This window comes from Micropterus salmoides, unplaced genomic scaffold (assembly GCF_014851395.1).
Source record: "Micropterus salmoides isolate LMB-PRFRI ecotype aquatic unplaced genomic scaffold, ASM1485139v1 Ms_hic_scaffold_20, whole genome shotgun sequence".
Classification (NCBI taxonomy): Eukaryota; Metazoa; Chordata; class Actinopteri; order Centrarchiformes; family Centrarchidae; genus Micropterus; species Micropterus salmoides.
The window spans coordinates 25,371,268-25,393,254 of NW_024041151.1; the positions used below are offsets into that span (position 1 = coordinate 25,371,268).

The 21,987-nt window shown below is 40.6% G+C and overlaps 2 protein-coding genes across 2 annotated transcripts; both read left to right on the plus strand.

Annotated features, from left to right (window-relative positions):
• The first annotated feature begins 545 nt into the window (after window positions 1–545).
• Window positions 546–6,172, plus strand: LOC119914736 (bile salt-activated lipase-like). The gene is made up of 11 exons (XM_038734219.1): window positions 546–680; window positions 1,079–1,226; window positions 1,537–1,656; window positions 1,738–1,935; window positions 2,061–2,191; window positions 2,322–2,429; window positions 2,574–2,688; window positions 4,881–5,067; window positions 5,232–5,435; window positions 5,650–5,859; window positions 5,976–6,172. Exons 1-11 carry the CDS (start codon window positions 546–548, stop codon window positions 6,154–6,156), a joined length of 1,737 nt encoding a protein of 578 aa, XP_038590147.1. The 3' UTR covers window positions 6,157–6,172.
• Window positions 6,173–6,319: 147 nt separating this feature from the next.
• zgc:92275 (uncharacterized protein LOC436885 homolog) lies at window positions 6,320–21,226 on the plus strand. Its single transcript, XM_038734220.1, has 9 exons — window positions 6,320–8,814; window positions 9,159–9,785; window positions 10,107–11,314; window positions 14,091–14,279; window positions 15,002–15,180; window positions 15,434–15,559; window positions 15,951–16,070; window positions 16,587–16,763; window positions 18,275–21,226. Exons 3-9 carry the CDS (start codon window positions 10,891–10,893, stop codon window positions 18,434–18,436), a joined length of 1,377 nt encoding a protein of 458 aa, XP_038590148.1. The 5' UTR covers window positions 6,320–8,814; window positions 9,159–9,785; window positions 10,107–10,890; the 3' UTR covers window positions 18,437–21,226.
• The last annotated feature ends 761 nt before the right edge of the window (window positions 21,227–21,987 follow it).

A 21,987-nucleotide genomic window follows, 5' to 3' on the forward strand; every position in this document is an offset into this window, starting at 1 on the left:
CAGATCATTATATTCACATTTCCAATCACGTCCTCAAGCAGGTGATGATGTTTTATATTACAATATTTCAAATTTTATGTCCCACTTTATGAGCAGTCAAGTAAACAGGTGAGGTAGATGAGTAAATGGTTTATATAAACCTGGTTTCGTGGACGGAAAGAAACACAAATGGAATCTTTGAGGTTTTTATCAAATGGGCATTTCACATCCCATGACGTTTTTGGCTGAATTTGGATCCTTACTGATAACACCTACCACTTGTGCCAAACTGACAAATCACGTAGCACTAAGCATTTTAACTTGGTTACTGCTGACTTCATCAGTCTCCACTACCAATGTCAAAATGATAACCACTTATCTCACATGTTGATAGGTTATATAACTTGGCCTCCATTTGCTGTTTGATCGCTACATGATTAAGCCCAAAAACATTTGAAAGTGTTTGAGGTGATGTGAAGGATTGAGGAAAGTGTTGTGGACACAAGGTGGTTAAACATTATGTGTTATGTAACAGTGAGAAGGGTCGCACATTGTACACTAGTCAGATGTTGTTTGGGGGAGGGGTTTCCTTTATAAGTTTGACCGACAATGAACCTGGTCTTCACAGCGCAGTCATGATGGCAAAGCTTGGGATTTTGGTAGCTGTGGCTGTGTTTCTGGAGACGGTCTCCGCCGCCTCCGTAAGTGTCACAACTGTTTTATTCTATTTTTCCTAAAGAACCCTGTTCAAGTTCTCTGTGTTCAGTATGTTAAAGAGTTTTTTTTATAATTTTTGCACCCACAGACTTCCTGAAATTCATCTTTTATCCCTAATTAAGAAAGCACGATTATTTGTTTTTGAGCCATCAATCACTGATAGATTGTACTGGAACACAAGTCTGTGTCACAACATATTTCTACCCAATTTGTTTGTAATAAAGCATTGTTGAAATTGCTCTTATATGACAAAAAAAACATGCCAAGTGGTAACTGAGAATTCAAATCTAAATGCTTTATATGTAATATGATTTAAAAAAGCAATTTTTTTTGGTGGACTACTTTATCAACTCAATATCTTGCATTTCTTTGTGTTCTGTAGCTCGGTGTGGTGTACACAGAGGGAGGTATGGTGCAGGGTGAGAATATTCGTCTTGGGTTCCGCCGTCACATGGACGTCTTCAGGGGGATTCCCTTTGCTGACATCCCTGGGAGGTTTGAGAAACCAAAGCGTCACCCTGGCTGGGATGGTGGGTAGACTGGTTGAACTTCTCACTTACTGGATTTTACATCTAGTCCAATAACTACAAACTATAATTCACACCACAAATATATGTATGCTCCTTTAGCAATCATGGCCATGACTATTGCAGCTAAATCCACTCCCACTTCTTTTTTAACTTTAATTGAATTGACTGAAAAGGTTTTATCTTCAAGCTGTAGAGATAAATGAGCATCAGCTAAAGGCCTAAACTGTATAATGTAATATGTCATGAAAAGATACATAATTTATTCTGGTAATTTCCAAAAGTCTTACACTGCTATTACACTCCTCTTCAGGTGTTCTGAAGGCCACTGAGTACAGGAAGAGATGTCTTCAGTTGAACCTTATCATGAATGACGTCAGAGGCAGTGAGGACTGTCTTTACCTCAACATCTGGGTTCCTCACAGCGGCTCAGGTAAAGACTGAGAGAAGCTCACAGAGTGTCATCCATTTTAGATCCGCACTACCACTGGTTCCATTTCTCTTTGCTCTCTAGTGTCCACTGATCTGCCAGTGATGGTCTGGATCTACGGAGGAGGCTTCCTGGTGGGGGGCTCGATGGGTGCTAACTTCCTAGACAACTACCTGTACAGCGGACAGGAGATTGCCGAAAGAGGAAACGTTATTGTGGTGACGTTGGGATACCGCGTGGGGACTCTGGGCTTCCTAAGCACAGGCGACTCTAGCTTACCTGGTAGGTCCCAATGACAGAATTGTACAGAGCCTGGAAGGTGTAGGCCTCCACGCCAATGTTTCTAAATTGTTTAATCAAAAGAGCAATTCCTGCTGTGATTGAGTGAAAAGTTTGATCTTCGTCAGGAAACTACGGTATGTGGGACCAGCAACACGCCATCGCCTGGGTGCACAGGAACATCCGCTCATTTGGAGGAGACCCTGACAACATCACCATCTTTGGAGAGTCTGCAGGTGCAGCTAGTGTCAGCATGCAGGTGAGAGGCTTTTTTCTGGGTGTCTAGCTTATGTGTGAGATGATAGACATTCACCATTTGTAAATATGAATGTAACTATCTAAAATAATAAAAAATGTACCAAAATATTTTACTGTCTGCCTGCCCACAGACTCTCACGCCCCACAACAAGGGTTTGTTCAAGAGAGCAATCTCGCAGAGCGGGGTTGCCCTTTGCCCCTGGGCAATTAACAAGAACCCCCGTAGGTTTGCTGAGGAGGTACATAACAAGCTTCACTGACACATTTTATTTCTATTGAACTTTTAATACCATTTGCAATAGTTATCTTGAATTTAAAGGTGTACATACTGTATAACTTAAGAGCTGAGAAACAATTGAAGATGTTGTGAAACCTCTCCCCAGGTTGCTCTGAAGGTCAACTGCCCCACCGATCAGACTATGGCTGCCTGTTTGAAGATGACTGATCCTGTGCAACTAACGATGGCTGGCACTCTCAGTCTGTCCAGCTCAGCCGACCGTAAGGACTAAACTCCACACAGCCTAGTTTACATTTTCATTTTACACATTGTGTCAATGCTTTCAACCAGAGCCACGCACAGTTAAGTAAGCTTGTATGGAAACTAGCAGTTTATTGCGTCTGATAACATCAGAAAAGAATCAAAGAAGCTGTTTAACCACATTCGCTCCCCCAGATCAACAATTCCAGCAGCTGTATTACAACTATTTCATCTCACTGTATGGCATGTCCAGTCATTGCTATGGGTGTAAGACGATGTGAAGGTAGGCAAAGCAGCCAGTAAGCACGTTACCATCGACCTGTTTTTAATGCACATTTAGGAAAAAAGTTGAAATATTACAAAAAGATTGAAGCAAAATGTGACAATGGTAATAGAAACAGTCATGACATAGCTGAAGCATTTAACTTTAATGTCCACTGATGCTTCCGCTCCAATATAGACACGAAAAAGTAATCTTGTTGCAACCTCTTCTTCTGCAGTGTTTAAATGACACCCGACTAGAAAATTAATGCCTCCTTATATATATTATTTTATATCTTGATGCACCCTATTGTTATTCTCACATAACATTGGTGGATGGAAATGTGCATTCGTTCGCATTTTGTGTTGCAGATTTTCTGGAAATGTGTTTACAATTTGCTGTAAATTTGGATGGAAACTTGGCTAGTGAGTGTTGCCCTGAAAGGTGGGGTTTGGGATTCTGGAAAAGTCCTATAGCCTGCCATGACAAATACCATGATATTGATATATTAATCTAAGCTGGGTTGTGGGTTAGCAAACTGTTACTTCACAGAGAGTATAAGATGGTTTCCCAGAGCCAGCACGCCAGCTCCATAGAGCGATACTCACAACTCTCCTGCTACTATAGCTAACATCACTACAATAGCATATCTTGGCAAACTAGAGTAACTAAGTAAGCTGAATGTCTGTGGGCAAGTCATTTTACGTCACCTGACACGCATATCATGGTTGGATAGTGTTGTGTTGTTTCCTACTTACAGAGCCATCTGTGCGCAAACACTGATTTTTTTTTTCAGCACACACACTGGGCACACAGACCAGGAGGAGATTTTCACTGAATTAGAATTTTTTATTGGATTTGAATTGCATACCAAACCTTTAAGGGCCCTAACAAACCAAATAGACCTCGACCAGCTGCTGACCTCACACTGCCTAATGTCTTCAAACATTTGTAGACTACAGCAAAGATTATCCCCAATGGCTGACATTTAGAGAGAGCGTAATTAAGTCCCGCCCACACTGAAGGGGAAAACATTTCATCGCTCTGTTGTGTTGGTTCAATAGTTCTTATTGCAATGGTGCGTCCTTGTCACTTCCAAATGCCTCAAAGCTGCTGTGTGGTGGGGTGCACTACAAACAGGGTAAAGAACACAAAACGCAGCTGCTATAAGCTGCCAAACCATAAAAGTGAGCCTTTAAGAAGGCAAAAGTGGATACAGACATTAAGATGCGAGCCACCAGCAGGAAGAATGGAAGAACTGTGAGGTCTTGACACTCAGTATGTCTACATGTGCAGCAAACATGGTTTTTCAAAGGGGAGAGGTTGAATCTAACTTAACTGTTCAAGGCCTGGTTTTGATCTATGTTAGGTTAAATGATGATCTTACCTGGTGATTTGATTAAATAGTAATTCACTTATGGTCACTCAGTGGGATAGTTTCTTCAAGAAGTGCAAGGTAAGGACAAGGGACACTGAGACAGACCATCAAAATTGAGTTTGTCAACATACTTTTTCCTCTCTTTCTTCATCTTTACATCTACTGTTTTTAGCTAGCTACTGAAATGTAGTTATTATTGCATCCCTTGGTTGCATATTGTGACGCAGATTGTTGTCCCCTCCGTTGGCGTGTATTTCAGAGTTTGATGTGTTGCTCTCTGTCAAATTTCAATTGCTATTGTAGGGGAACTAATATGCTATATTAAAATTAGCAAAATTGAGAGATTGATTGGTGCTTCCATCCCTTTCATATTGAGTTTTGTTTTATGCATGTATGAAAAGCATAATTTATAGAAACAAATCTGTGGGTGCACAGGTGGTGCGGGCCAAACTTCCTCCAACTTGGGCTTCACCAGCCAACAACAGATCTAGAAAGTAGCACATTTGAATGCCAGTTATGTATAAAACATACATATTTTACTGCATGTGTCTGATTGTACCTGCCTCTGTCAGATCCCCTCGTGTTCAATCTGGCCCTATCTCCTGTGATCGACGGTGACTTCCTGCCAGATGAGCCTTACAATTTATTCCACAATGCAGCTGAAATTGACTACATCGCTGGAGTCAATGACATGGACGGACACCTCTTCACTGGTTTAGATGTTCCCTCAATTAACTCCCCACTGGTGGACACCCCTATGTGAGTTCAAGCCAATATAGATCACATTGTGAAACATTGACAATTCTGCAACTGATCTACCCAGAGCAATATACCATATCTTTCTGAGAGCAGTGGTAGCAGATTTGCTGGCAGAAAGGTGTTTTATTAGAACCGATTTTCAAACCATCTCTTCCTTATTGCAGTGAGGATGTGAAGAGGCTCCTGGCTGCGTACACTAAGGAGAAGGGAAAGGCTGGTTTGGACAACGCCTATTCCACATACACCTCAACCTGGGGGTCAAATCCCAGCAAGGAGACCGTCAAGAAAACCGTTGTGGAGATTGGAACAGACTATATCTTCCTGGTTCCTACTCAGACTGCCCTTTACCTTCATGCTGCCAACGCTACGTAAGAATGAGATTTTAAGTGGGTCATTGCAAAAAACAGTATCATGCATCTGTATGGTTAGGTGCAAGGCACCAAATAACTGGCCCTAATATTGTATTTTCTAAGATTTAAGAAGAATTCAGCTTTTAGAGTGCTTTGTTTCTTCTTTATTTATTTAGCCCCCTCTGTGGTGTGGTCATTGTCACAGCTCTATTTTTTCCTTGTCTCACTAAAGAACTGGCCGCACCTACTCGTACCTCTTCTCTCAGCCCAACCGTATGGGCGGCATTGGCAGGCCCTACCCCAGCTGGATGGGAGCTGACCACGCTGATGACCTACAGTACATGTTCGGAAAGCCTTTTACCACACCCCTGGGGTACTGGCCTCGCCACCGTGATGTCTCCCGTTACATGATCGCCTACTGGACCAACTTTGCCAAAACTGGGTATAATTCTGCACATAATACTTAGGAGCATCACATAAATCAAACAAATCTGACATTGAAAAAGAAAACTGTAACTGCGTCAGTTCAGCTGTCCTTGTTTCTGTTTTTTTCCACAGAGACCCCAACAAAGGAGAGAAGGTGCCCGCTACCTGGCCAAAATTCACCAGCACTGGACACCAGTTCCTGGAGATCAATTCCAATATGGACAAGAGCTATGTTAGACAGAAGATGAGAATGCGTTATGTGCATTTTTGGACTAGCGTCCTACCCAGTCTTCCTGTAATCATCTCAGAATAAAGAGTTTTTGCAAATATTTGTGCACCTGCAGTGTTGACCCACAGACCTTCAGATCAAATCAGTATTGGTACATAAAAAAATTAACTCATGACGAAGACAAATTATATTGTGCCTCTTTACAATATGTAGGGCTCAACAGATTCACTTGCATGAATGGCATGTGAGTATGGAGGATATTTTTGGTCATAATTAAAATAAAATAAAAAGTCCAGATAGAAAATGAAAAGAAATTTTAAGAGAAATTTATATTATTTTACTTCACAACTAGGAATAATCAGGCCACAATTAAACTTCAAAACATAAAGGAGATAATAAAAGCAAATTTATATTCTAAAATGATGATTTGAAAATGTAAAGCGACAATCAAAAAGTGAAATACAAAATGCAAAAGTGTCAGCATGCAGGTTCATGCAGTTTCAGTTTAAACTGAAATGCCCAAACAGAATGCTTAAATTGTAAAGATGAAATTGAAAATGGGTATGGAAATAAGAAAAGGGAAACATCAAATATGAAATTCAAAATGGAAATGCTTAAATGGAAATACCTAGAGGCTCATGCAGACTACGCGACTTTCAGCATCGGCCGATCGGTGTGCTGTTCACGCTACACAACTTGCTGTCTTGCGACGGGAGCCTTGAAGTCGTTCAACCACTGATTTACCCCCGATCACAGCCTGACGGTCACCGAGCTCGCCGAGCAGCAAATCGGGCTAAAAATCGTGTAGTGTGAACTAGGCTTAAATTAAAAACTTAAATATAATATAAAATCAATACTTTTTTTAAAATTTTATACTGTCTATGTCTTAGTCACGTGCATACTACTTGTCCGTGCTGAACAGTAGAGAGAGAGAGAATTGTGGGGCTTATATACCCTGTCAGTGCCAGATATTAATGAAATGAAAAGGACACAAAGTTGGAAACATCTGTCATAAATTGGGAAATATTGTGACCCTGGAAGGAAACTGGGAGAGGGCAATGAAAAATGGGAGTCTTCCATGACAATCCAGAGGATTGGCAACCTCTGTGGCCTTCCGTACAACAGAGCATTGTGTGTGACATCATATTATTCATTTGCACACGAGGGTCACTTTCAGTTGAGACTGGCGTTTGATTTGGCCCACATTTAGAAATAATGTGAACAGTCAATCAAAAAAAATTGGATCTGGGCAATACATTGAAGAGCTTTAAGGCTGCACTGTGAACATAGCTTAAGAGTCTACAGCCATGCTATTGGTGCTTTGAACGAAATGCTAATGCCTGCATGCTAACATGTTTTTCATTTTTTTCAATAACATTAATGTCTATTCAAAAATGTATGCCAACTCATCAAAGACTTTGACCTTCTGGTGGCACTATAGGGAGAAAGGAGGTCGCCAAAGTCATAAGGATTCAAACTCTGCGTGCCATAAATATCTATGATAAACAAACTGTCATAGTTTTTAAATTAATATTTTACCAATTTATAAGAGCTTTGAAGTTCATTTTTGAAACTGGAAACCACCTCAAGGTCCGTTTAGTAGCTGCTCAATTGTCATGTAAATGTAGAATTTCCATGTTGGCTGAAAAGTTGATCCATCTACTGATGAACATCTATGATGTGATGCCATTCCTGTTTTGCTTGGCTGTACCTACTCCTACCTCTTCTCTGAGCTAAAAATTTTCAGCTAGCAGTGGCAGGCTTTACCTTATCTGACTGGGAGCGGATCACTCAGATGACTTGCATTACGTGTTCAGACAGAGGCTCCATCACCTGCATCACGTGCATTTGTATTTGTGGACCAGCATCCTGCCCAACCTTCCCATAAACATCTCAACATCTCAGAATAAAGGAGTTGTTTACCTGTAGATCAAAATCATCAGATTAGAAGTGACTCTTGAAAAATAAATAAATAATTATTGCATATGAGATTTGCTTATTATTATTTAGGATAATGCCCGATTAAAGTAAAATCAGCGGTCGGGGGTGTATCTTCTTTATTGACCTTGTGCAATAAATGTGCTGCTTAGCTCAGTGCAAGAAGCCAACATAACACTACAGTCTGAAATCAGCATTAATGACTCTTCAGAGCATTACCGGTAAAAGACACAAGGGGGCGCGTGCAGCATTAAACCATAGACTATAGAAAAAGCATTAAACCTACAGTGGTTTAAACAGGCTATCATACATGGCTTAAATCTTCACATTTATACCACATTAATTGAAATAAAATAAAGCATATGAACTAATAAATATGACGCATACAAGAAACTGTGGGATTTCTCACAATAATTACGACTGTTCCTGAATAACCATGTAATTGTTCATGCTGTCTTAATTTGTGTAGGGCTACAATGATACAGTTAGCCTACTCTTTCCTCTGTGTTGTTGTCATTAATAAGGAGAATGTCTCAAATCGCTTTGCCTTGTTCATTTGATACACTATTATTAAGTACTGCATACATTCTATGGCCTGACACACTATGTAGGCCACTGTATAGACCCTACACTACAGTGTATCACCATGTACATTTCAGTAAAATACGGAAAATAGTTTTTGACACTACCTTGGTTTCTGGGGAAGAAGTTCAGAAGAGGTACAGGATGAAGGAGCATCAGTGGCGGGAAGACTTCAGTCCAGCCCCGACAGTCTATGGACCAGCCTGGCAGAAGTGGAGAGAGGTATGTGTTGTTCTTCTTCTCAAAATTTCATACAAATTTTATATAATTTGTAAGGTATAATTTAGATTGATAGTAAGAAAACTAAGAATTAAGTCTTAGAGCCTTTTTTAAAAACAAAATTATGAAAGCCATGGGACTGCCGTAATAGCTAGCTTAATTAACGTTATCCTTAATCTTCATTTCCAAACAGCAGCCAGCAGCTCCCGTTTTAGATGAATTGAAAGCACACTTCATTATGAAATACAGGCTGTAGTTTATTTTAATAAGTACAGATTTAATAATAACTAAACGTTCCAGAAAATATGTCTTAACTTATGTGTAAAACTTGTGTTAATTAATTTCAGAATGGCCTTAAGAGCTCTGCTGTGGACGAAGCCCCCTGCGCCATGTTTCAAGCCCCCGCCGCTCCACATACGTGTGGTGGCGGTTGTAGAGCAGCCCAGGGTGGTGAGCTGGGTGTTTGACTCTCCTGGTGCAACACCAGCCTCAACGAAAAGGAACGTGCTGGCCGCTATTTCGGATGGGAAGTCTGTGGCTAAAGTTAACATTTATGAGGAGTTTGCCCATAATGTTAAGGAGGGCGGTAGCTATGTGATTCGTGGGCATACACTGAGGGGGCTGTCTCATCAACCATAACACAATGTTTTTCCGAAGTGCTGTTCTGCCCATTTCAGAGGAGCTAAGGCAGCAGGCCGAGGCTCTAATCAATCCCCCCCCGCTGACCCTGCTCAGCACCTCCATATAAAGTTAAAAGATTATCTTATTTCCAGTGTTCATGTAGAGATAATGGGAGAGGAAGAGAGATTGTATTTTATATCCTACAGGGGGAAACGGAGGAACCTCTGTGTCTGTGGAGGGAAGCAGCGGTGGTGGGAGTCCACCTGCAGCTGGGGACCCACGTCAAGGTGTCTCACCTGAAAGCCACCAAGTCAGGCTTCCAGCTACAGACCACTGTCTTTTCGAAGATTGAGGTAGGCTACCTATTTACACACTTATCTGGCACTGTCCTAAACCATTATACAATCAGAGATTTAAGGGGATAATATGTATGCAATCGGTTACTTTTGATTTAAATTATTTATTAGATTTTTTCACAACCACATTTTAAAAGTGTATCACAAAGCCTGCTGAAATTATTTTGTGATTTTCTACTAGGCCTATGTAAATAAAAGATTTGTTGATTTTATGTGACAATTCGTTCATATAATTAATAATGAAAAGGTCAAACAAATGCCCTTTATATAAACAAATATCTAACAGTAGGTTGCCTGATTTTTACTTTCTCTCAACAGGAGGTGAGCTAAGTATGTGGACACCCCTGGCTGTTCTTGAAATCATTTCCCCCAACCCAACGCGCCATCTAGCACCTTTATGAACTAGAGTGATGACTGCTAGCCAGGTCTTATAATTGGGAACAAATCCCTGCAGCCAGGTTCCTTGGTCTGGCGGTGGGCCTGAAACCAGAACAGGGGAGGGCGTAAGCAGCGGATTAAATCCCATGGTTTTGTTATTAGATGTTCAGATATCACATGTAATGTTTGGGTGCCCATATACTTTGGGACATGTAGTGTAACATGAGCTAGAACTATGTAGAAGAATTGGTCACTGGAGTTCATGGAAATTAACAATAAAGACATAAAGACACATATGTGGCATCATCCAGTAATGATTGGAAAACATGTCTGTACTTATAAAGAGCTAGAAATAAAGTTTAAGACTCAACACTTTGTTCATTATGACCAAAGATCTAAGGCTTTCTCTATAGGCCCATTTATCTCAAATATGGTTCACAAATCTGTTGCGATGTTCATAATAGAAATGATGTGTCTGTAGAACAAGGGAGTAGCATCCTTAAAGATTTCTAATCCGAAGAAATCAATTTGCAGCTGAGTTTTTCTGATGTAATGTAATCTAGGTAAGTCCAGGTAGCTGCACAGAGAAGAGAAGGGGGGCGTGTTGCTTACAGTGCGCATCTCGTGTCCAAGGCGCCCGTGTCAATACGTGCAACTCCCGGACGACACATCATGACAAAAGTCACAGACTGCGACAGAGACTGAGACACATAGAGCCACAAACATGGTGGGTAGTCAGAACGTGTCCATTGGGAAGCTGGCTGCTATTATCGGGCTGGGAGTGGGTGTAATGCTTATCATACTGGGCAGAGACCCTCTGGACTCCATGGCCAACGGGTGCACGATATGGAGAGAAACCGGGCTGCTCGGTGTTCCCGCGCCGGCTGTGGTCTGCATCATTGCCGGATTCTCCCTCCTCGTCATGGACTGGCTGTACAAGCTGCTCTTCTGCCCTCTGGAGCTCCTTAGGGCGTCCGATGATGTGGGATACATCGCCGAGGACGGTCGCTCCAGAGCTCAGGCGGCAAACGAGGTCCGCCGCAGGAGGAAAACCGGAGAGCTGCCTCCGGTGTATCCAAACGGCTGGTACCGGGTGCTGGACTCAAGCGTGCTGGAGAAGGGCGCGGTCAAAAATGTCTATGTTCTAGGTATGATAAGTCAAATAAGTAGTGGTTGTTGCATTATCACTACTTAAAACGGAACAACTTCAGTAACCTTTAGTACATTAACCTGTATTGTTACGTGATAACGTTTTAACGTGTAAGTTAAAGCAAACATGGCCACCAGTGCGAAACCATCATAAATAAGACACTAAAGAAGCAATATTAAGTTATATCAAGTATATAAGTTGTCATATTAGCCTACAATTCATATTTGTCAGGTCCCCCAAAAGGCAATATTTTCCCCAAACAGTGTGTAAACTGAGAGAAATAAATTCAGATGCCTCAGTAGATAGCTTCTACAAGTATAGGCCTAATGTCTGCTCAGCTCAGCAGCGGGACAGGCTGTGAAGATGCCAACACTACACCCATTTACATGAACAGCAGGCATCAGTGTAGCTCTGATGTCATATTCAACACCCCTAAACTAGATGTGACATGCAGATAAGGTGAGGTTAGTGAACCACCACGTTTGGGATAAAACCATTTGCTGCATCTCAATTAGAGATGACCCTAACCCTAAGCCTGTTTCTCTATTTTATATGAAATCTTAGACCCTTCTCTGTGTTGTAGGAAGGTGTTGGTTTTTGCTATGTTTTTAAGATGGTTGTAGAAATATGCCAGATTATCTTAAATTTGAATGAATTATTCAGTACCTTCATTGTAGGAGGTGTAATTGTTTATACAGATTATTATTATTTGAAATTGTTTTAAAGATTCAGTTCTTCAGGTTTTAATTCCACTGCTGGCCTTTTTTATAACTGACATTTTGTCAGTTCACCTGGTCTCTGTTTTCCTCTCAGGTTGGGGTGTAGTGAGGCCAAGTTGCCAGGATAGGAGATACCAGCTCATATTACATAGTTTTTTGGTATTTAAAGTATACACACGAAACACAATGGCCTACTGTCTTTGTTAGAGTAGTTTAGGGATTAGGATGCTTATGCTTTCTTTTCAAACAAAGCCTATTCAAAGTCAATCAAGCTTTAAACTACTTGTTTGATTTAAAGGTGTCATGGAGAGTAAATCATATATATATATATATATATATATATATATATATATATATATATATAAAACATGCGTGTGTTTGTACATATATGTGTATATATAAAATAAATTATAATTACAAATAATCTGGTGAAATTATCATTTTCCAGAGCGTGGGACACTTGTTCATGTACATCAGGTTTTATCATGAATATCTGTAGATGATATCGTTGTCATTCAAACATTATCTAACTCCATTTATCTTGAAATCTTTAAATGCTTGATATGTACCAGTTCTGTTACAGGGTTTGCATTATTTCACACAGTGATGTGTGATTTATTTCGACATGATTTAAAACAGATACTTGTCACACATTTTAGATTGGTTATTCTCATGTTGATATGCGGTGGGACTGTTTGATCCCTTTGGAGAGTTTCTTTGAGTTTGAGTTTAAAAAGGTTTCAAAGAGCGTGTGGCACTTTCATGTTTCTGTCACATCACCTGCCATAAATAAATTATATCAAAGGTTTTATACCTGAAAAAGATATCCACCAGTACAAAGAGACACCTGCTCTTGCAGAGTGATTCAGCATCAAGTATAGCTAAAACTCATGATGATTTTGTATCACCAATTAATCCATCCACTTTTCTTCAATTAAATGATTCATCATTTAATCTATAAAATATTTTAACAAGTGTGTGACCAAAAGTCCTATGCTATGCTTTCACCAGCATAGCATGTCATTAAAGCTCCTTCACCGTGTAATAATCAGTAGATATGACAGAATTATTTTTCGAACATATTCCTTTGGTCTCTTTTCCCCTAACTCTCATCCCCTTCAGCACAAGTTCTCCCTCCAGCCCTCGACATTCACTGGCTGTCCCATATTCTGAACCAAATCTAAACTTGGCCTCCTTTAGGATCAGCATCCTGCTGTGAGTGACTGCAGTGTCTCTTCCTAACTTTCGCCTGCAGTCATCCATTTACAATGTATATTAAATTCTGCCTAGTGTGTCTTTTCCCCTGTGCTGTTCTCACATCAGTCAGCGGTGTGGTGCTGTGTCACCCCACAGCCTTATTTTGGATTTCTCAGAATTTTACTGAGGACTACCGTGACTAGGCACTGCAGGAGCTTGGTCGGCAGTTACTCTTAATTGCAGTCACCTAGCCTGTGCTAATCTGGGAGCAAACTGAACACTGCAGGTCACGCAAATGTCAAGCCAGATACAGTTGATTAAGTAGGTAGAGATCTCCACAGGAGGTGTCTGAGGGGGAACAGATTCAGTCTGAACATGCACCGTACAAAGTGGTTCCCAAGACCCACTGGAGCATAGTTGTAATCTATCCCTGGAACCTAATCCAGACCAGGCCAAGTGTAACCATCTAAAGCAGTGACTTGCTGACTGCTTGTACAGTTACAGAGGCCTATATCTGTTTAAAGCCACTATGTGTAGAATTATGATTTTGCTGCACCCAGTGGTACTAAAAAAGACACTGTCGTAAACAGCAATGCACGCTGACAGCCCTACACACATAGACTGCACCAGTTTTTATAGTAATTGTCATAATCAGTAAAAGCCATTAGAATATGATGTTAAAATCACATAAAATCTAAATGTTTTTTTAATTGCCACCAAGACACACTCCAGAATAAGTGAAATGTTGCACAGCGCTAAAACTTCAATCTGTGGCAAGAATTGAGAATTTGGCTGTTTCTCCATTTCTTTCAAAATGTTTCAAAATGTTTTTGGTAATACATCACCATTCTTTTCCAGGTGAGCAGCTGGCAGTGTTTCGAGGCCAGGATGGGAAGGCTTACGTGTTGGATGCCTACTGTCCACACCTGGGTGCCAACCTGGCTGTAGGAGGACGGGTGGTGGGAAGCTGCATAGAGTGCCCATTTCATGGATGGCAGTTTCAGGGGAACGATGGCAAGTGTGTGAGGGTCCCATATGCAGAAAAAGGTACGAACTGAAGGTGGTGTCCAGTTATTCTACAGAAAGTGAAGCTACTGTTTCTAATGAACATGATACATATATATAATAAGATATAATAAACAAGACTTGCTAGTGGCCAGTGACCCCCAGAAGCTGTAACATTCATTCCATTCCATGTATGAAACCTTTGAATGGAACAAAACAAGATCTTGATATTTATGTTGTTCTTAGAGCCTTGTCAGTAAAATGCAAAGAATGTCCTGAGGGTGGTGCTACAAGGACATCGTGTGACAGATGTCTAATGTTTACATTTCAGCATGAGCGTTGTCGCACAAAATATATATTATAACAAGATATTAATTTTTTTGGGTGAATGTGAAAGTGAAATGAAAAAAATGAAAGTGAAAACATTGGGCCAATGGTGGTACAAAGTTGACAGTTTGGCCAGAGGGTGGCACCAAAGGGAAGCTGATGTGAGTGCCCCGAACGGAAATGTTTCAACATCTGGGGAGCATGAATATGTTTAGTTAATAACTTGACTTTAGATTGTGGTGTGGTGTCATTTTCTATGGCGTTTAAGCTTCATTAGCTAAAGATGTCGGACCTTGTTGGTCCTATGTTAAGAGCAGTGAAGCTGAATGTCTACTGAACAGTGGATTGTTAAAGTAAAATGTCACCCATTTCCCTGTGTACATGTTGACTTAAAGAAAGACTGTATAATCCATAAATGTGTTTCATTTGTCATTCAGTACCACTGTTTGCCAAGGTGCGCTGCTGGCCCAGCTGCGAGGTCAACAGGCAGATCCTGATTTGGTTTCACTGTGATGGAGAGGATCCTCAGTGGACCGTTCCAGAGCAGCAGGAAATCACAAAGGGCGAGTGGGTCTATCGTGGGAGAACTGAACATTTTATCAGCGCTCACATAGAGGTAGGTACATATGTGTGTGTGGATTGTTTGAAGATGAAAACCAATTTGTTAGGTGTTTTACTTTGTCAGGTGAGATTTTAATAAACAATATAAAGAAACATTCTCCTTCACTGTGACTGCCCAGAGATCAGTGTGGGGATATTTGCATTAGTACTTCAGCATCGAACTCCCCAGACAGGCAAGGTGCTTTTGTGACCAAACTTCCCAGCACAATCACAAGAATGTGTCATGGTGACCTCTATAATCTCTACAGGAAATTCCTGAAAATGCTGCAGATATCGCTCACCTCGCTCACCTGCACACGCCGGGCATTGTCAGTGGAGTAGATCTGCGTTACACCAACAGCAAAACCTGGGAATTTTTGCGGCATGACTGGAAGGTAAGGATTTTTATAAACTTAGAGATGCCAAATATGAAGATGCTTTTACAATCCTCCAAGTTTAAAGGATGTCAAATCAGTGCTAAATTTGCAAAAGCAATATAACACATTTTTAACATCCACCACCTTAGTCAAGAATGAAATATATATCTGAACCTGTTAAAATTTCACTTTTAAGCAAAGAACACTGTTAGACATATGGTACAGCTTTTTATTTAATCCTAAAACGTAATTTTCAGATGTTACTATGGACAATAATTAAACAGTGAACAATTAGTTTACGGAAATTATTGATTTTAGATGTTACAGAATATATTTATTTTGGGAGGGTGATGTATTTCTGTATCTGAATGCCACTGTGTACATTGTGTGTGTGTGTGTTTTATTCAAGGTTCAATGGGAACCAGAGTCAGAGCCCAACAAGCATTGTTCTCAGATGCACGTGAAACATGCGCTCACTGTGTTTGGACGTCACTGGCCTCTGCTGGATGTTCATGTCGTGGCCAGACAGGTACAGTAAAGTTCAAAGTGGGAATGTACATGATTTCCTGTGATTTATTTGCAAATCATATTGACAGCATAATCAATAATTCCAATAAAATTAACATGGATGTTGGCCTGATGCAAAAAAACACCCCATTCTTTAGTTGTGCCTGGAACATTGGCAACCACTGTGCTTTTTAACTCTCCTGGTGAATTATTTATGATGAATAAGTGCTCCCTGTTCTACTAATCTCGCTTGTTTAACCACAAATGTTGAGGGCAGAGATATGGTTACTCTAATGCAGACAGGAGTGGGCGGTCTGCAGCATTATTGTGGGATGAAAATGAAACCTAAAATAGGAGAGGTGACCATTGTTGGACTTAACCATGTATGTAAATGCATTGTTCTCTAATAAATAATTGGCATTCAGGTCTGATCAACACACAGTTGCTTTCTAACCATTACCGTATCTCTATGTATTTTCATTCAGAGTATTTCAATATAAGAACGTACAGGTTGCAGTTACATTTGTTTATGTTTCAGGTGGGTCCAGGACTGGTGTTTCTGCTGTTTGAACACAGTTTCTTGGGCCGGGGTGTTATCATGCACTGTGTGACTCCAGTGGAGCCTCTGTTGCAGTGTGTCTCTCACACCATCTTCTATCAGTCTAACATCCCACCTCTGGTGCCCAAATTCATCCTGAGAGCAGAGTGCATTCAGGTGCAGTACACACATCCCTTCTCCTATCACTTTGACACAGTCCTTCATTGTCAGATCAGTTTTTACTGTGTTTGCACTGAGCACTGTGTTTGCACTGAGCTCCACTAATCAGTCTTTTTATAGTAACAATGCGTCAAATGTCTTCATGTGATGCGAAATGATTCGCTCGCAGAATTATCACCAATTCTGCATTACATGTACTGTATGGTTCATTCTCGGCACTTAAATCAACTTGGTGTTTTGGGACTATACATCCACACTGACAAAGTAATAGTAGTTCAAAGTAGTTAGTAGTAAGTTTATAATTCTGAATTGCTCTAATGTCACGAGATCACTGTGCCTCCCACTCTCCCCTTTCGTGTAATTCTGCCTCCTCATTGCCACCAGAAGTAACACCACACAGTCACAGAAAAGGTGTAAATAGTCCTCATTAAACTTGATAATTAACTGTGTGGCGAAGTCATTGATTTAACAAAAAGGAAAACTATGTTGGCTGAACAAACAAGTGGAAAATGATTTTTCTGAATGGTAATGGCGGCTGTCCCCACTAAAACTGGATAAAAAGTTGTCCAAAATATGTTTATCAGTTAGATTTACAGAGACGACAGATGAACAATGTTCTTTTGATTTGACAGTGTGCTGAAGCACTCTTGAATTTTAGAATTTAATCCACCAAGGTCTTCTCTGGATGTGTAGTCATTGGGCTTTTTGGCCTTCAGAAGGAATCTTTCTTTTGGCTTTGCTGCCGAGGTGTTATGTAATGTGTCCCCTTAAAAAGTCTTATCTGTATCAGTGCATGCTTGTGTTTTGAGTTGGACTGGGTTTGAGAACTATAAACACGATCTTCTAAGCCAAATTTCTCAGATGTTAAATGCTGTTGAAAACAAACAGCCTTACAAGAAACTTACCTAAATGTAATAGTTTAAAACCAGCTAAATGTTCAGGTTTTTTATGCAAACCTTTGGTACTTGATAATCTGATCTCCAGAAACATTAAGGTGTGTACCAAAAAAAAAAGTTTGTTTGATATCCAGCATCCTTCATTTTCTGCAATCCATCTGAAATGTTTTGGAAGTTCAGTAAAAGAATGATTTAAAATTTTGTGCCATTTTGTTTCCCCGTGTGGTTTTAACACAAAGAACCACTAGAGGAAACTCACTCTCAGAGGACAGTTTGAGTTTGAGGGTGGACTAAAATGCCAAATCTCAGCGGCTGATGGAGTAACTGTGGAGTGACATTTAATTATCAACACTCACAGAAATCCCTGCTGATAAATTATGATAATGTAATGCAACGAGACAGTAAATACAGATTGTACATTATTATTAGTCCTTTTGTGTGAAAGTCTGGCCCTTTTCAAATCTTCTGCAATCTGCCTGATTGTAAGACAAACCTATATTACATTATATTTGTTAACATTAATTGATAGCTCAATGTTTGTCTTTGTCACAGCTTTTGGAAATCATCAAGTCTCTTCCAGTGACCATCTCCTGTTTTCCTTTTTGTGTCTAGTTTGAGCGGGATGTGATGATCTGGAACAATAAGAAGTACATCTCCAAGCCTCTCCTCGTGAAGGAAGATTCAGCCATCCAGAAGCACAGGCGCTGGTTCAGTCAGTTCTACAGCGAGAACAGCCCGCGGCTGCAATACCAGCGCAACACTTTAGACTTTTGACCTCCCCGAACTACAGGAGGAGAGATCAGCAGAGAAGGTGTCAGGTCAGGGTTGACGTTAATCAGAGCTCTCAGAGGAGGAAGCAAGAATTGATTTTTACCTGTCACATATAATAAATTCAAAGAGGAAAGCAGGCCTCACTTATTTGTGGGTTGGGGCTGGGCGCTCTTTTGAAATCCTCGACCTTGTGTCAAACTTTATAACCTGTTTTTTTTAGACTTATTTAAGACTTTCCAGCTTTATATTCGCAAGTGCCTATCTGTCACGTAGGCAGGTTGGACTGGTATAACTAACTGAGCGGATTAAGCCCAGAAATGAGAACTGTGCTTATATTTAAAGCAAGCAATACTAGAACACTAAAATTGCCTCATTATAACGCTGACCATTAGATTGTCAAAGCCATTTTATTACTCTGCAAAATGTGAATAACTGCATATACAGTGATACATACAGTATATAACCAGCAATAATCTTGTACTTAATTGACTGTTTCAGCTTTTTTTCCCTGTCTTCATGTTGTCTCACAATGCTCTGATTTTGCTTCTTTCTCACTTTGGCGTCATCTGTTTAAAAAACTATTAATCTGACCTTCCAAGCTGTATGTTGAAATCTTTAATGTGTAATCAAAATGGGCAATGCCTCAGCAGAAGGTATAATGACATGTGTGTTTGTTTTCAGATGATATCTCAGGTTATCCAACAGTCAGCTGATAGGGATTTTCTAGTCACAGAACTGTGCAAGGGACCACTTCATCAGTTGTTTTGGGCTTATCTTGCTGAATTTTGTCTGGGATTGACATGACTTCTAGTAATCACATGTCCACAACCAAATTCCTCTGAAAAATTGTAACTTGAAACCAGGAAAACTTAAATTTGACTTTGTACGAAGCAGCATGGATGGATAAACTGCTGTTTTTGTGAAGAAATAGTTATAGCATGCAACTCCTCCTACAAAATACAACATGGTCACGAGTAAGTTACTCTAGCTCTTTATGCTAGGCTAACCATATCCTGATTTATATTTTGGCCAACTAACAAAAATAAGTTATTAATTATTATCACCATTTAACCTTAACACTGCTTTAACACACTGGCAGGATTTCAATCTTCTGATCTCACTCTTACAAAGAAAGGCAAATAATATTTCCCTAAATGTTTAACTTAAGTCCTGTAACAAGCATAGTTGTGCATACTGTCATATATGTCAGCTATATAGATGATCCTTTGATTATGACATGACAGGATCTATGTCCTGAAATTACTACACACAAGAAAATAATTTAGCCAAATTAAACAGCATTAAAAGCAAATATCTTTCCCCTTCATTTTAACCAAACAAGACACAGACTGAAATAAAGCATGTGCTTTTTGTATATTGTACATCTATAGCAATATTTTAACTCCACCCCCACCCTCCTGGGATTCATGTCATTATGCACATTTTACACAGTTTGTTTGTTTTGTAGGGTTACATTACATTTCATAGTTTGCAGCCTGTCTGAACCAGATTGGTTATTTGCTGTTATTGTATTTCTTTTGTTTTGTTATGCAAGACTACACACTGAAAACATTTAAAGTGTTGCTCTTGACACGGACACGTGTCACAAAGTTGTGTTCCCATTACTGCTCCAGCAGATGTGCACGTAAGAAATGCAGATTAAAGGTTCTATATGTAGTTTTTGAAAGAAATGACTCACTTTGTTATTGCCTGTTTGTAAACGGGTTGTAACCTTTCTTGGTACCGGTATTATGTCAAAGTGTTGATTTTAGCCTGTAAGAAATGACATACACATTCAAATGATAGAAGTACAAAGCAAATGTGAAGTGATAGTGATGCAAAGCAGGGGCAGCCAGCTACATAAGCATGGATCTGGCGTTGTTTGCTCCATAACGTTAAATTTTTATTTATAAAATATCACTAACATTGCAGTGGGAGTTTACCTACGTTTCCAGCATTCTGTGTGATCCGGTGTGTCAGTCTCCTTTTTTTTTGGCTCGCTTATTAGTTTAAGCACGCGCAGCCCCTCGGAAACGTAGTGTTTGCAAATTTGAAACCTCACTCGCTAGAGGCCACTGAAAACCACACACGACCCTTTAAATATTTATTTTTGTTTATTTACTCACAGTGCACTTTGACGACTTGTTACTGACATAATCACTGATGACAACAATGCTGTGGCTTTAATAAATGCTACTGTGCCTGCTTGGAAATGTACCAAAAGTATGAAAGCAATCATTTTTTGTTGCCTGTGGTGATGGCACTGGTTATGTGGGATTGCTTGGCATTACATTCTCCATTGGATTGTCAGATGGTGAAAAGCAAAGATACATTTCAAAGCAAAAAGTACAATATTATGAACTCTCTTCTGTTCCTTTTCAATATTAAAATGCATTTTCCCAGCTGGCTAATCTACAGATGTAATGTTTATTTAAATGTGCAGAATACATCTGTCTGCTCGGCTCTAATGTGTTTGCTCATGCATTTCTGAACTGGCAAAAGCTTCCCGTTGCACTGAATACCTTAGTGTGTTAAACTGAGCGGAATAGTGAAATGCTCACTGTGCTGCTCAGCCAGTGGCACTTCTTAGTTCTCCTTATCTGTGAATGTGCTTATCTTATCTGGGTTTATGGTGGGAGAGGACTGTGCTGCCTTTGTTATATTATATTAAGCTTTGTCCAGGAAGAGAGTAGACTTGCTGTAATAAGGAAAGATATTGAGCTTGTGTTAGGGCTGTGTTTAATGTATCCAGCCGTCAGGAAGAGAAAAGAAAGAATAAAGTATTTTTTTCATGAAGGATGGCTGAGGTTGAAGTTATTGAAACTGAGGAGGAAGGCATTGTTGCACTCGAAGAAAAGTACCTGCCAGCTACAGAAGAGACTTACATCAGAGTTTTATACACGACGAGGGGAGCAGAGAAGCATGGAGATGAGAGCGACTCAGTCATACAGCCTCTGCTTCAGCAAAAACATCAGGACAGCTGTGATGAGAATCACAAAGCAGACACGCAAACAGCGACAGATGGGGCTGACCGAAAGACATCTGTTCCACAAGAGCTGGAATTGGGTGGCAGGGATCAGCCCGGCTGCAGTGGAAGTGTCAGGAGTTTGTGCAGCGACAGCAGTCAGCACGAGTGCCCCATCTGCGGTGAGCTGTTCGACTCACATGGAGATCACCGCATCGCCTTACTCAACTGCAACCACACGCTGTGCCACCACTGTATAGCTGGCATCATGAGGCGGGCCAAGGACCCGGGCCGCCTGCAATGCCCCTTCTGTCGACAGACCACCCCGTACCCGCAGTGGGAGATCAGAAGGCTGCAGGAGGAGTCGTACAGTAATAGTGTTTATGAGCCTGGGCCGGCCCTTGTTGTCAGTCCTGGCCCCGAACCTCAGGCCGTTCCAGCATCACCGTTGTGCTGCTTTGCTCTGGAGAGACAGCTGCAGGCGCACACACCCAGAAACATATGTGGATGCTGCGTCCACCCATCCTGCCTTGTCAGAGGACTGAGACTGATGCGACTTCACTCCCTCTGTTTCTCCATCATTGCCCTC